This window comes from Papilio machaon, chromosome 28, assembly GCF_912999745.1.
Source record: "Papilio machaon chromosome 28, ilPapMach1.1, whole genome shotgun sequence".
Classification (NCBI taxonomy): Eukaryota; Metazoa; Arthropoda; class Insecta; order Lepidoptera; family Papilionidae; genus Papilio; species Papilio machaon.
In genome coordinates, this window is record NC_060013.1 from 3,415,607 (window position 1) to 3,430,173 (window position 14,567).

Consider the following 14,567-nt stretch of genomic DNA (forward strand, 5'->3'; position numbering starts at 1 on the left):
TACCTGCCCACCAATTTTCAGTCAAATCGATTCAGCCGTTCTTGAGTTATAAATAGTGTAACTAACACGACTTTCTTTTATATATATAAGATGCGAATGTTTAGATGTATGGATAGATACAAGAAAGTATCTCCATAACTGCTCAACAAATCTTGATGAAATTTGTCACAGATATAGAACATAGTCTGGAAGAACACATAGGCTACTTTTTTTTTTTTTACTACCGCACGGACGGAATCGCAGGCGACAACTAGTTTGATATAAATATTATGTATTCCTCAGACAAATGTTACTGTGTCGTGTAACACTGGGTCGGGCATTCCAACTGTCGAGTGCAATGAAGATGGCGCACGCCCCGCCCGGACACCACAGTGTGGCGGGCAGACCCAGCCATGGCGGACTCTGCTTCCCTGAATACGTCGTATACAGAGGAGAACAGGTAAAAAAAATAACTAACCACAACACACTCAATATACTAAACGAATAACTTGACCTTCTGACTAATCGTAGGTTTCTAAGACTATAATCTCTGTTTATAACTTATTTACAACAAGCCATTACAGATGGTCTTTTCACATGTAACCATTTAATACAGATGAAGTTAAACATTTAAAAGAAATGTATAAGTGCGCTTGGTAGAAGTATTTCGAAGTCAGATCGAGAACATGCGGGATTTTGTACAAGACGATTCACAAATCTTACACCCGTGGTCCAATCCGGTTATAATATTGAAGTAACGGCCCGAGCCGAGACTCCTGAGGGAACCCTCGAGCTTAGTTGCTAATAAACGAGGTTTAGGCTAATCGTCATCTGCGCCCGGCCACCTCAAGCCCGGTGGAACTGTAAATGCCTCTTCAAGGCAAACAGTGGCTCGTCAGTCACAAAAAAAAAATTACGCCCGTGGGTAGACAAGTAGTCTATTTGTTCTTCAAAAGTATGTTCTACATCTGTGGCAAATTTCATCAAGGTCTGTTGAACTGTTCCGGAGATAACTTCAAACATCCATCCATCCAAAGTTAGTTAGTTAGATAGCCCTATATTTATTCCACGGTTTATTAATTTTGTATTTTTTTATTCCAGGCCTATCCCGAATACTTAATAACTTACCAGATAGTCAATGAAGAGATCAGCACTGGAACAGCTTAACATCTAATGTTTTTGTGATAGTTTTATAATGCATTATCTATGCTCCATATGTCAAACATGACAAACATTTTGTCTGTGGTCGAAATGTGAAACAGTATTAAACTATTTATCTATGCACGAAATGAAACAAGACATTTGAACATTTTGTTTTAAAATTGGACAAATTATTAAAAATAAAACAGTCATGTAAAATGTGGTATAAACAGATTGTCTATTCTCGAAATGTAAAACACAATAAAATCAGTTCTTTATAAACGTTATAGTAAACAACACAGTTTTAAAAAAAATCTATGGCTTTCACCTGAAGCTGGATAGTTAAGTCTGTTGTCTATGGTCGAAATGTGAAACAATAGCATATTGTCTGTGGTCATGTGAAACAAGACATTAGTTAGACAAATATAATCTATAATTTAAATAAAACTATAGTGTAAATATATTTTAATTGTAATTTAATATAAATAATACGATTTTGGACTTAATTGACATTGCTTTTAAATTAAAAAACAAAGCTGTCATCTTTGAAATGGCGGTATTCTATTTTTATATTTGACATGTTTTATGTTAAATTTGAAGGCAGCTAATTATTTCTTTCTAACATTTATTATCAAAAGAGGCTTTTTTAAATTCACATAAGATAAATATTCCTTAATTTTTTTTTTTCATATATAGTGGAATTCAATACAAATGAGAAATTATAACAATCCTATTTAAAAAAGAAATTACCTTTACAAGGATGTTCAGACCTAATAACCTATAAAATTGATAAATCTTTGTTAGAAATAATAGTTTTTTTTCGTTTCAATTTAAACGCGTCTGTTTATGTTTTCATCCATCTCCCTGACCTTGTACCAGTTACGTAGGATCGGTGCACCAGGTTACCCTCCTACAAATCTGTCTGCCATCATCTCAATTTTCACCCCCTTTCTGGTCATGTCACCTTTTACACAATCCATCCATCTATTTCTAGGCCTATCTCTATGTTTCTGACAGTTTATTATCAATTATTAGTTCAAATTCACACCACCGCTACAATCCGCTACTATCAATGCCAAAATGACGGAAATCAAATAGGCACAAAATACTACGTCGTATAGCCAGTCCATTTATAGACGTCAGTGTTAAAAACAGACATGTCAAAATAAATCCATAGACAATAAATAATATTGTCAATATAATTTCTCATTTTCATTGAATTCGAGTATAGTTTTTATTCATTAAAGAATTAATGAATACGTAATTTTTTTTTTACATTTTTATAGTCAGATAATTTTATCTGACCCGGTTGGCTTAAGTGACTTTAAAATAGCTCACACTCTTAGATATCAAATTATATCAATGTCAAAAAAATGTCACAAGATTCTTGTCGTACAACATCTTTCTTGTCACACTGGAGAAATTTACCACAAAAATAGTCCTCCAGAGGCTTTCTAACACAAATCATATTTGTGCTCCAAAACCTCCATTTTGAGGTTATACATATGTGAATAACTTATAAATGGTTAATAATTTAAAAAAAAAACAATTTAATAATTCATAGCAGAATAATTGAATCTCAACAAAGTTTTTAATAAACACTGGAAATCAAATAGAACAAAGTTTGCACACTTTATGCCAGGTTTGCATAATTCCAGTACAGTAGGACAGTAGCGCTCACTTGTCATGGACTGTATGGGCTTACGCGCCAATTAGCATTTAATTATGTCAATTGTAGGCTGGAATACTGGAATAATGTAAACCAGAAATATTGCCAGTACAATCGAACAGTAGCTCACAAAATCATCGCTGGCATGCAACTGGCATAACGTAAAAAATAACTGGCGCCAGTGATGTCTTACTGTACTGGAATAATGTAAACAAGGCATTATTTTGAATAGCTACAATGGTAGAAAACCGCTCATGTATTGTACATTTTTTTTTTTTTAGTATAATTGTATAAAAATATTTTGGTATTATTGAATATAATTGAAAAAGAAGGTATTTTTTTATAAAATAAAAAAGAAAACTATCGAAATTAATAACTTTAAAATAGCAATAATTTTTATTAATAATTTTTTTTTATTATACTGTTGTATATATTGAAGTCTTGTGTAGAAATGTTTGTATGTGTGTATGTAGAATGATATATATTTTGTGGATTTTATATATTGTTTTTCTTTAGAAAACAACTGCTACGGAAACTCCAACAGAAAATGTTCATCGCAGATTTTCCTTCCCGTTCAAGCTGTCCATTTCCCTACTCTATACTATCCGGTACAGTATGTATTCTTCCATACATCTATATCAGTCGTAACATCTGAATTCAATCCTTTAGACAATTCTTTCACACAATCTGTAAACGCGGTAATGCAAAGGTTCTTATAGTTGGTCGTTGCACGGTGGGACGAGTACAAAACTGCGGGAATACGATAATTGAGGCAGTTCTGCTAAAGGAAGGAAGCACAGTACCTTGTCTCTTTTCTCCGGACTTCTCCTGCTTCTGGACACCTCCAGCACGAACCCGCACTCACTTTAAAAACTTTTTCGAATAAAAAGTTGCGGAGCGGCACACGCACAACGACGACGATTTCAGCCATTATGTATTTTCAAAAACGTGCGATTGCGGGGCGCGTCCTTCTCGCTCACCTGTACTGTGCGGGAAAAGGACGGGAAAGGATGCAACGACCAAACGCAAAAACGGCGTAACCACAATCCATACATACAACGATCTTACACTTTTATAGTCATCATTCAATCTTATTAGATTTGATAGAAATTAAATACAATTTAATGGCCGTGAGACGTTAAATTTTTGAAGAATTTTTTTTTAGGTCGATTTAATAAAAAAAAAACAAACAATTTTTCTTAAAGTTTTTAATAATAAACAATATAATATTACACTTATAAAATTGACTAGATAATGTTCTACTCACCGGTGGTTCCCATTGTCTGAATATCTGTAAAACATTCTTCTTTGATACATGTTTTGTCAATGGGAACTCACAGATAAACTTATGGACAACAAAATACAATTTAATTTCTATTCAACATTAAATGCTCAATGTAATTATTTATTACATATTTAACACTAAACAACTACAACATAAGTATAAATAGCTTTTTATTACTTAAAAGATGAAATAATTATAAAACGGGGAAAAAATCATCATCAGCTCATTCATCCCCTCTGTACCATCTCTCTGTGCTTTAAGTCTACACTAAGTTAGATGTGACTAGGTCATTGTCAATCATAGCCCAGTGCGAGTTGACTTCACACATATCTTTCTTCGTTGAATTTATTTGCAGGTTGAATCACTGATGTATTCCTTCACCATTACAACGTCGGATAAATGTACATTATAAATCACATTGTTACATGGCGGGATTCGAACCCAGGACCTAAAGATTGCAAGTCAAGTGTTTAACCTCTGAGCTTGCGCTCTTAGAAGTACATAGCTGTCGCATCCATAATAAAAAAAACTTAATTGTGTTCTTCCAGACTCCATTCAAAATCCGTTGAACCGTTCCTAAGACACCTTGTAACAATCATCCATCCATCTTTCGCATTTACATTAGTTACAAATTTCACAATTCGACGAGAAAAAGTAAATTTACTATTATAATTTATAATTTAATATTATATTAACACTATTTTATATAACTTCCTTCATAACTATCTTCTACAAAGCGATTTCAAACTACCCACCAGTTACCTAAACTCTACAAGCAAGGATTCAAATCACCAGTCATATTTATATGAGAACAAGTAACCTTTTGTCCTGTTGGTACTGCAACTTTGAACAACTTCCCTTGAGGCATACAAACACACACTTTGAACTGTCCCGTTATATATTTTTCAGATTTATTTAAAGGCATAGCTATTGGTAAATATCTTACATCGACAAATACACCTTCTTTACCGCTTAGAACAACGGAACCGTTGATAGATTTCAAATAAATATCTTGGTCAGCGCTCCAGAATAACTCTTTAGATTCCATCCGTGTACCTTCAGCTCCTCTCAAATGAGCAGCAGTTTCCGATCTGATGATTAGATCTTCATCTATCGGTGATGAGATGCGTTTGGTTGAGATTTGCTGTAATTATTATTGTTATTTTTCTCATTGTTTTTTAATACGATTTTAATAATTATTTTATAGATGTTATTAATCAAGTTATAAACATTTTTTGGTTGGTTTTCAAATTTACACTAGTATAAAAACTTTTTCATTTATATATTAACTAGTTATCTAGGAATTAAAAAAATACTTAATAAGTAGGCTATGTGTTCTCCAGACTATGTTCTACATCTATGTCAAATTTCATCAAGATCCGTTGAACCGTTCCGGAGATATATAACTTCAAACAAACATCCATTCATCCATCTAAACCAGTGTTTGCCAAAATGTGCGATAACGCCCCCTTGGAGGCGTTTGAAACCTAGGAGGGGGCGATAATGGACCCAAAAAATGGGGGGCATTGAAATTAATTAAAGTAATGAAATTGTGGTTTTTAAGTTTTAGGGCTGAATAAAAATTAGGGGCGCTCTGAAATATAATTGATTTTCAAAGGGGGCGGTGAAAGAAAATAAGTTTGACAATCACTGGTCTAAACACTTGCATTAATAATATTAGTAAGATAGTAGTTGCTTAAAAAAAACTAGTAATAAATATAGTCCATGTCACCCGGGGATAGTGTAGTTTCACAACAGTGTAACAATTTTTCAAATCAGTAGGTTCAGTAGTTTCGAAGCATCAATACAAACAAACAAATCTCCCCTCTTTATATGTAGAGAAATCAAAATTAGTAATTTTTGTTAAATGATTCTTGTTAGCTTCCCCAAAGGTTTGTACTAGAATATTGATCAAACCGTTTTATTTCGGGATTCGAACCCACAACTGTGATGAGTTATCTTTAACTATTAGGATGCACATACTAGCTGTCGCCCGCGACTCCGTCCCGCGCAGTTAAAAAAAACAAAATGGGGGGGGGTTATGAAAAATAGATGTTGGCCGATTCTCAGACCTACTGAATATGCTCACAAAATTTCATGAGAATCGGTCAAGCCATTTAGGAGGAGTTCAAGTTCGAACCCCGTGACACGAGAATTTTTTATATAAGATAAAATAAGATGTAGTTTTAACAAACTTACCTTAGCCAACAAGTTATTGACACCATCAGGGATGTTCATCTCCGGTGCATTGGTACTAAACACCACCTCTCCGGAATCAGGATCTACCAATTGCAATGAGCTGACACCCTTCACAAATACACCTGATGTGTTCACTATAAGCTTGGCATCAGATCGGGACAACCTTAAGGAAAGACATAATATAATTAATATTAGTATGAAATTATACATTTAATTTGGTAAGCAAGAAAAGATTTCTAATATTTTTTGGTACTATTCTTTTGGTCTATGCTTATACTAGCTTTGGCCCGCAACTTTGTGTTTAGAATATAACAAAAAAAACTTAATAAAGCCGCCTTCTACATATAGTCTTCCAGAATATGTTCTATTATGTGCCAATCATTAAGATCAGTTCTAGAGATACCTTCTAACAAACATACATCCATCCAAAGATTTACATCATATAAAATCAATGGTCAAAATGTCAAAGTTTAAAGTTACATTGGAAGAACTCTCTGTCCTTACCCCACTCACATGGGATCGGCACACAAGGTTTTATGAACTTGAAAGTTTTGGCCTTATTTTTTAAGACTCCATGTTGCCAACCATACTTGGGAGGAATTAATAAAACTAAATAATTATATCTAAATATTTCAATATAATATCTCTTAGTAATACAAAAATCTTACTAATATTATAAATGTGTTTATTTAGATGGATGGATGTTAATTTGAAGGTAAGATCTTGATGAAATTTAACACAGATGTAGAACATAGCTTGGAAAAACATATAGACTATGTGCTATTATTAAGTTTTTTTTTGACCGCGGACGGAGTCACGGGGGACAGCTATGATAAAGATAAAAATGGCATATTGATAAAAAAAAACATGAATTAAAACAGCATTAGACATACCTTGTCTGTAAATTAAATGTGATGGATCCATTTTCACTGCTAATAGCCATTGGTGTGTCTTGAAAGCTCTCAAGTATACCATCTCTCTTGTAGACATGGTCCAAATCTATAGCTCCTAGGAACTTGACTGCATTATGGTCTAGTAAGAATTCCATACTCTCCATACCTACAAGTTTAGTCAGGGAACTGATCAGGTGTTAAGAAATGTTATGACGACTTTATCAAAATTGACACTCATACATACTATTGAGTGCTATAAAACTGTGTTTTAAGTAGTCTGAACAAGAAAATAACGATATTGAATGGAGAAAGAAAGTATGGATGGTTGTGTGAAAGAGGATATGCGTAAGTAGTAAATTCTGATATGAAATAGAGTGCGTTTTTTGCTAGAAATTAAACAAATTACCGTAGCCAAGTCTCAGAACCGCGAAGACCGTAGAAATCAATACCAAATTTCCAATAGCGAGAACAAACATCAAACATACGAGCGTCCAAAAAGCAAAAGTCTTTCGTCCTCCATGCATGTTCTTACTAACATCATTTCCATTCTTGTCGGCATAGTTTTTAACACTATTTCCATTATTCTTGTTGAGAAAAACCTGACTGTGAGTAGGAGTTTTCGTTATGAGAGCTTTTTCAGCATGATTCCTTTCAAGTGTACTTTCAGACATCGCGTCCGACATTGGCGAAACACCACGCAAGCCCGTCAACATTATTGCAACTGGAAATACCGAAATTTTTAATCGTAATCATAAAACTTATAAATAGAAATATAATATACGATTTTCATTGAATCAAAATATTGAGCGAAGTTAACCCGATGCTATTGGTCGAAACACCATCCAATGAGTTGATTTTACTATTGCATCCGCTACAGATACTTGGATTTTTGCCGTTTTGATAGCAAATTCTTTTAAATAACTTCAAAATAATAAATATTTCAATGAAAATGTAGGAGGAAAAATTAAATTTATTAATATTTTTCATGAAATAAGAAATATTGCAATTAAAAAAATGTTTTAAAAGCGTCACATAAGGATTTCTAAACGCAATATTAAATTACAGTTAACATGACAGCGCTGAATATTTTTGACAATTTGCTTTGTAATCATGGCGTCAGAGCGTTATAGTTTCTCTCTTACAACTTTTAGGTAAAAATAATTGTATTTACTATTTATCAGAACTTCTAAGCTGTATAAACTTCTTCAGTGAACTTCTTGTTATCAATTCTTATATATAGAACTTGTATAATGCGTATTTCATAATGTGAATTTTTGTTTATTGTATGACAAAAAGTTTTAATGAATTTGTAAATATTAAGTCATTTTTATTCCAGCCCGTCAGGTAAATTGGTGCAAATTGAATATGCTTTAGCTGCTGTAGCCGCCGGCGGAACCTCCGTCGGTATTAAAGGTGATTTTTCTTATAAAATGGAGGTTATGTGGGTGTCAAAATATTTTTTACTCGACAAAAATGTATTTGTGCTAATGTAGATATTATTTTCTTCCAGCATCGAATGGCGTCGTGATTGCAACAGAGAACAAACACAAAAGTATTCTGTATGATGAACACAGTGTGAACAAAGTTGAAATGATAACTGGTCATATCGGTAAGTTCAAATCTAATATATAAAATTCTCGTGTCACAGTTTTCGTTCCCGTACTCCTCCGAAACGGCTTGACCGATTCTCATGAAATTTTGTGAGCATATTCAGTAGGTCTGAGAATCTGCCAACATCTATTTTTCATACCCCCCTCCCCATTTTTTAACTGCGCGCGGACGGAGTCGCGGGCGATAGCTAGTTTCATATATATTCTAACCTGGATAAGCTAGAAACCTCTGTAAGTCAGAGACATGGTCCTTCATAAGTCAGTACCAAAGATATGAAAAAATCATCTATGAGCGAGGAAATATTGCAATCTTTTAGGTATGTGACTTTTATGCAAATTGCATTGTGACAGTCAAGAGCCTGAACCACTAAAACAATTTTGACGAGTGAGGTGTCATTTAATTCATACCTTAGTGTCAGAGTATATTACATTGGCACAAAACATACAATATAGTGGATGTGAGAGATGAAATCCCAAAAAAATTGTGAATAAAACAAGTTCAGATCTTACTCGCCAAAAGCTTTTTTTCATTTACATCAATGATTACATAAAATCAATGACAATGCTGCTTACTTGCCCCCTAATAAAAATCCTTCTCTATCCTAGGCATGGTCTACTCAGGCATGGGCCCTGACTACCGTTTGTTGGTGACCAGAGCTCGTAAGATGGCACAGCAGTACTACCTGATGTATCATGAGCCAATACCTACCGCACAGCTGGTGCAGCGAGTTGCTACAGTGATGCAGGAGTACACACAGTCTGGGTAAGATGTTACATATTCTCTTCAATTATTAAAATGAAGCGAGTGTCGGCGGCTCAGGGGTTAAGCACTTGACTTACAATGATGTTGTTCAAATGTGTTTTTCGATTTACATATGTACATTTATCCGACGTTCTTACGGTGAAGGAAAACATCGTGAGGCAACCTCCACATATCTGAGAAGAAATTCAAAGATATGTGTGAAGCCTAGTCACCCCTAACTTGGGGTAGGCTCCGAGCCCCTCAGTGGGGACAAATAGTGAGCTGATGATGATTAAAATGAATGATGTTTCCAACAAACATTGTGAACCAGTTCAAAAGTCTAGTAAACTATTTAGCTACAACTTAATTGGCTCACAGTTCATCTAATACTGCCAGGTGACTTGTAATTCGCATCTTGAAATGCAAGACAAAACAGTACCTATTTTTAAATACCAATTGAGTTGAGCTGTGAACCGGTTCACTGATCTACTTTACACAAGTGAAATGTGGGGTGAACTGCACTTCATCAATTTGAGTTGATTAATAAATATTTGAATGTTCCCAAAAGCTACTACAAAAAACAAAACATAATAAACAGAAATATGGAGAACTGACCGCCAACCTTCGCTAGTCGGAGAGGCACCTCAAGAAGAAGAAAAGCTACTAATAAAAATTTATTTTACAGTGGTGTCCGTCCGTTTGGTGTATCTCTACTTATATGCGGCTGGGACGAAGGCAGGCCGTATCTGTTCCAGTGTGACCCGTCTGGTGCCTACTTTGCTTGGAAAGCCACCGCCATGGGCAAGAACTTTAATAACGGGAAGACTTTCTTAGAAAAAAGGTAAAGTATACAATGTGAAGTTAGGTAAGATGCCAGGGACCACTGCACTAAGAAACATTGTACTAGTTGCTTTGCTCCATCACTTTATGTCCCAACAATGCTTAAAATTGTCTTCCGTTCAAAGTCTCATGCTTTATTCTCAGCTACTTCTAACTGTATACAGTAACTAAAGGAATGAACAGTAACTCAGAAGTAGGGTTTGCAACAAGCAGGTGGCCGTAAAAATTTAAGCCAAAACTTTAAGGTTTATAAAACCTTGTGTGCCGACCCCATGTGAGTGGGAAAAGGCCAGGGTGATGATGATGAGTAACTAAAGAAATAAAGTCTAGATGTCCTGCTCACATCAGCAGAGAACCATAAAATTGTTTGTCTGATTGTTGTCAGTTCTATGAGGTTTTAGTACTTATCTACTTCCCCTATTCGAGCGAGAATATTTTTGACATTTAGATCTTGTGTTTAGGTATACCGAGGAATTGGAACTAGATGATGCAGTCCATACTGCAATTTTAACTCTCAAGGAGGGCTTCGAAGGTCAAATGACAGCTGATAATATTGAGGTGGGCATCTGTGACTCAAACGGTTTCCGTAGACTTGAACCCTCACACGTCAAGGATTACCTCGCGAACATACCTTAATTATTAATATAAAGAAAATAAAATTTTGTTTGTATTTATGTGTTTTATTTCCTTTTTCCCTGAATAATGAGCTGTAATTTACATGGCGGCTCTACATTAGCTATGTGAATTCATACACAAGTGATTACCTTCGCGGGATTAGATTCGTTTGTGAAAGTTGCCGTGAAGTGGACGTGGAAACTGCTGCTGCAATAACATTGCTGTAGAAACTTATCTATTTAAATGTAGAAAATTATTAAATCGTTGGAAAAAAAGAATGTGGTTGGTAATATCATAATAATTAATATTAATATAAAATAAATAGACTGGAGATGAGTTACTCGCGAACCCTTCGCGGGACCAAACATTGACTTCGATCGGAGAACAAGGCAGTGAACGAGCATGAACTTTAACGAACCGCGGCACTAATGTGGAGCCGCCAACAAAATATAATACAAACTAGCTTTTACCCGCGACTCCGTCCGAGCGGAATAAAAAAAAAGCACATAAGATAAAAAAGTTCTAGTTCTAAGCTACCTCCCCATCAATTTTCAGCTAAATCAGTTCGAACGATCTTGAGTTATAAATAGTGTAACTAACACGACTTTCTTTTATACATATAGATGCTAATAATAGCTAGTAAAGAAAATAATTTTAGTAACTTTAACTTGAATTTATTTCTTCAAAAACAAGTTAAAAAATAAGTCACCTTGATTTACATCAAATCGATTTCGATAATAATTCATAAAGAACAACACTATCTGAGAGCGAATGAGAACGTTTGGTCCAGTCATTCGAGTCGCGGAATCTCGATCGCTGTTCACTTCGCACTTGTTCATTGCTCATTTACTTCATTCAAGTGGCAGTTGTCATGGCGGCAGTGCGTTCTTTACGGACTAGTGGTGTTTTTCTATTATTATTTTTATTGAATATAGCGAACGCATCGTCCGGACCATGGATATTTTCGGTGGACGTAAATGAAAAAGCGTGTTCCGAGTTAAAATGTGTTTACAATTTGAATGTGAACGGGTTAGATTTCGATGTGTGGTCGTTAACCGAGGTGCCGGCGGCTCGTGGTGGGGACTGCGAGGGCCGTTTTCTCGAAGAAAAGTCTACTAAAAACGTCGAATTGATCGTACCTGTTGCGAAAAAGTTGTTCTTCTGTGCAAAAGGGCCTGATGGAGTGTGGTATAACCAAGGAGAGAGCTTATTTTTGGAAGCCAATGACGTCATCGGGGCGAACGCACAATATGAACCGTAAGTCCTCATTAAGTGTACCAAATGGACAGATAACATATTCAATACAAGTGCAAACCGTGTACTTTGTGTTTTTGTTCGTCATTTTTTTTATTTCTCTGTTATACATCAGCTGGTTTACGCCAATAGATCGCGATGTTCGAATTTTTCATATACATACGAATTTTTATTTCAATTTATTACGTAAACCTCGAATGAAAATTTGAAAGTTTAAATTGATAATTACCTTGAAAAACATTAGATAATTACTTTAAATGTATTTTACGGTTTTAAAATTACAACCACTTGTTGGTCACTAATTCCTCCCAATTGACTTGTTAAAGCTGATTGAAGTTTTTTACGATCATTTTGTTACTTTTCTTACTTCATTGAAGGATGTTTTTTTTTGTATGTATTTTCGATTGTAATAATTCGATTGATTTACGAAATAATAAGAAATTATTAAGATTCTTAAATTAATTTCATTCGATAATTAACGTTGGAGCATTTTTAACATTGAACGAAAGAATGATTCGTTCTTAATTTAAAATTTTAAATAATCTGAATGTAGAACTTTACTGCAGTGACATTGAATACATGTTGTCATCCCTTTCATTTTTATTGACAACAAGAAAGACAACAATATGAACTAAACTAATATAAGTCACGACAGTTGAATCCTACGGGACTAGGATAAAATGGAAGATAAAAAAAAGGATTCGACAAGTGAAAATTATCTCTGACTAGTCCTTCTTGACGTGCGTGAACATAAATCTAACTAGGTATGGATCATTTCATTTTTTTTTGGCGGTTCAAGATTATCTGCGCGCTGCGCAGTGCCCCTGTATCGTTTGTTTTCTGTGTTCTGCGCAGCGACTCGTGCGATGTTCCGAGCCAACATAAATGAAATGACAACCTCAATACTTTGAATTTAATATTTGCAACAGAAATTATTGCTTTCCTTATATGAATTTATTTGAACTTGTCACGGAAATCGTTCAGTTCACAGTTTGCATTGAATGATTCAGATAAAGCGAGATGTATGAGTCAGTATATTTGTATGTGTCATAGTTGATTTAGAGTATGGGGGCGTAGTTACTGAAATACGGGAAAAAATATGCAAAATAAAACATCTAAAAAACATACAAATTAAGATGATCTCAGTCTTTTTAAAAACTTACTGAAAATTTAGTTATCTATATCTATATATATAAAAGAAAGTCGTGTTAGTTACACTATTTATAACTCAAGAACGGCTGAATCGATTTGACTGAAAATTGGTGGGCAGGTAGCTTAGGACCAGAAAACGGACATAGGATAATTTTTACCCCGTATTCTATTTTTTTTACGCGCGGACGGAGTCGCGGGTAAAAGCTAGTTTTATATAAACGTTAATGTATTTTTTTTTAAATACGAATTGAATTAATTAACAACTTACTCATATAATCAGTTCAGTCCTTTAGGCTCGAGGCCGTCATAAAAAATTGACATACGTAAAAATCCAAAAACATTAATACAAACTTACATACGTGAAGAAAAACATTACCCTCTTGTCAGTTACGTAAATAACCTTTGTTGTGTTGCTCTCCTTTCTCGTCTTTAGAACTTCTTGGAACTTCTTTGTCACCGGAATGCCGTAAACAAATCCCCGGCCATCATCAGACACGTGAACAAACATACGGACAAGCAAACACTTTATCGCAAGCAAACAGTCACTCAATGTTTGTTTGTAATGAGAGATACGTTGCTATAAAAGTGTTACATGTCATTTTTAACAGTGAAACTCCATTTTATCTCTATTATGACAATGCTAGCTGTCTCCCGAGACTCCGTCCGCGCGGAATAAAAAAAACTTAGTGAATTGCCTACGTGTTCTTCCAGACTATGTTCTACATTCGTGCCAATTTCAACAAGATCGGATGAGCCGTTCCGGAGATAACTTCTCACACCCATTCATCTAAACATTCGAATTTATAATATTATTAAGATTAGTAAGATATAAAAGGTAAAGGTAAATATCTTATTTCTGTATGTCCCCTCCTCTGTCAATTAAAGGTAGGCAAGACATCTGTAATTCCAGATATCCATGACAGCTGTCGTTTTGCTATTTCAGCGAATTCAGGTGGTCTTTTGCCACCTTATAATATATAAAAAACATAATTACTGGTGTTATGTAATACATAAATATGTACTATATTTTACGCTAAAATGATTAAGTTATCGTTATATTTGCGATAAACATTCAGACCGTGTGTTGATATTATCAATAGCAACCGAAAAAAGAACATAGTATCTTAACTAATCAAAAAATAAAAAAAATACATATACGAACTTTGACTTTTAAGAGACAGGATCTGTC

At 34.6% G+C, this 14,567-nt stretch overlaps 4 protein-coding genes across 4 annotated transcripts in view; 3 read left to right on the plus strand and 1 right to left on the minus strand.

Moving 5' to 3' along the window:
* The window catches only part of LOC106709646 (poly [ADP-ribose] polymerase tankyrase), a 49,686-nt gene extending 48,389 nt beyond the window's left edge, over positions 1 to 1,297 (plus strand). Inside the window, exons 25-26 of the mRNA XM_045684880.1 lie at positions 283 to 439; positions 1,081 to 1,297. Coding sequence (XP_045540836.1) covers positions 283 to 439; positions 1,081 to 1,146 — 223 coding nt within the window. The 3' untranslated portion in view covers positions 1,147 to 1,297. The remainder of the gene's footprint in view (positions 1 to 282; positions 440 to 1,080) is intronic.
* A 3,511-nt stretch (positions 1,298 to 4,808) lies between these two features.
* LOC106709655 lies at positions 4,809 to 7,960 on the minus strand. The gene is made up of 4 exons (XM_045685068.1): positions 7,572 to 7,960; positions 7,166 to 7,331; positions 6,273 to 6,435; positions 4,809 to 5,217 (listed from the first exon to the last, which is right to left on the minus strand). Exons 1-4 carry the CDS (start codon positions 7,876 to 7,878, stop codon positions 4,843 to 4,845), a joined length of 1,011 nt encoding a protein of 336 aa, XP_045541024.1. The 5' UTR covers positions 7,879 to 7,960; the 3' UTR covers positions 4,809 to 4,842.
* Positions 7,961 to 8,237: 277 nt separating this feature from the next.
* Positions 8,238 to 11,027, plus strand: LOC106707605 (proteasome subunit alpha type-2). Its single transcript, XM_045685042.1, has 6 exons — positions 8,238 to 8,316; positions 8,502 to 8,578; positions 8,676 to 8,774; positions 9,382 to 9,538; positions 10,203 to 10,358; positions 10,819 to 11,027. Exons 1-6 carry the CDS (start codon positions 8,276 to 8,278, stop codon positions 10,991 to 10,993), a joined length of 705 nt encoding a protein of 234 aa, XP_045540998.1. The 5' UTR covers positions 8,238 to 8,275; the 3' UTR covers positions 10,994 to 11,027.
* Positions 11,028 to 11,816: 789 nt separating this feature from the next.
* The window catches only part of LOC106709652 (unextended protein), a 35,354-nt gene continuing 32,603 nt past the window's right edge, over positions 11,817 to 14,567 (plus strand). The window contains exon 1 of the mRNA XM_045684974.1: positions 11,817 to 12,229. Within this exon, the coding sequence (XP_045540930.1) occupies positions 11,844 to 12,229 (386 nt within the window). The 5' untranslated portion in view covers positions 11,817 to 11,843. The remainder of the gene's footprint in view (positions 12,230 to 14,567) is intronic.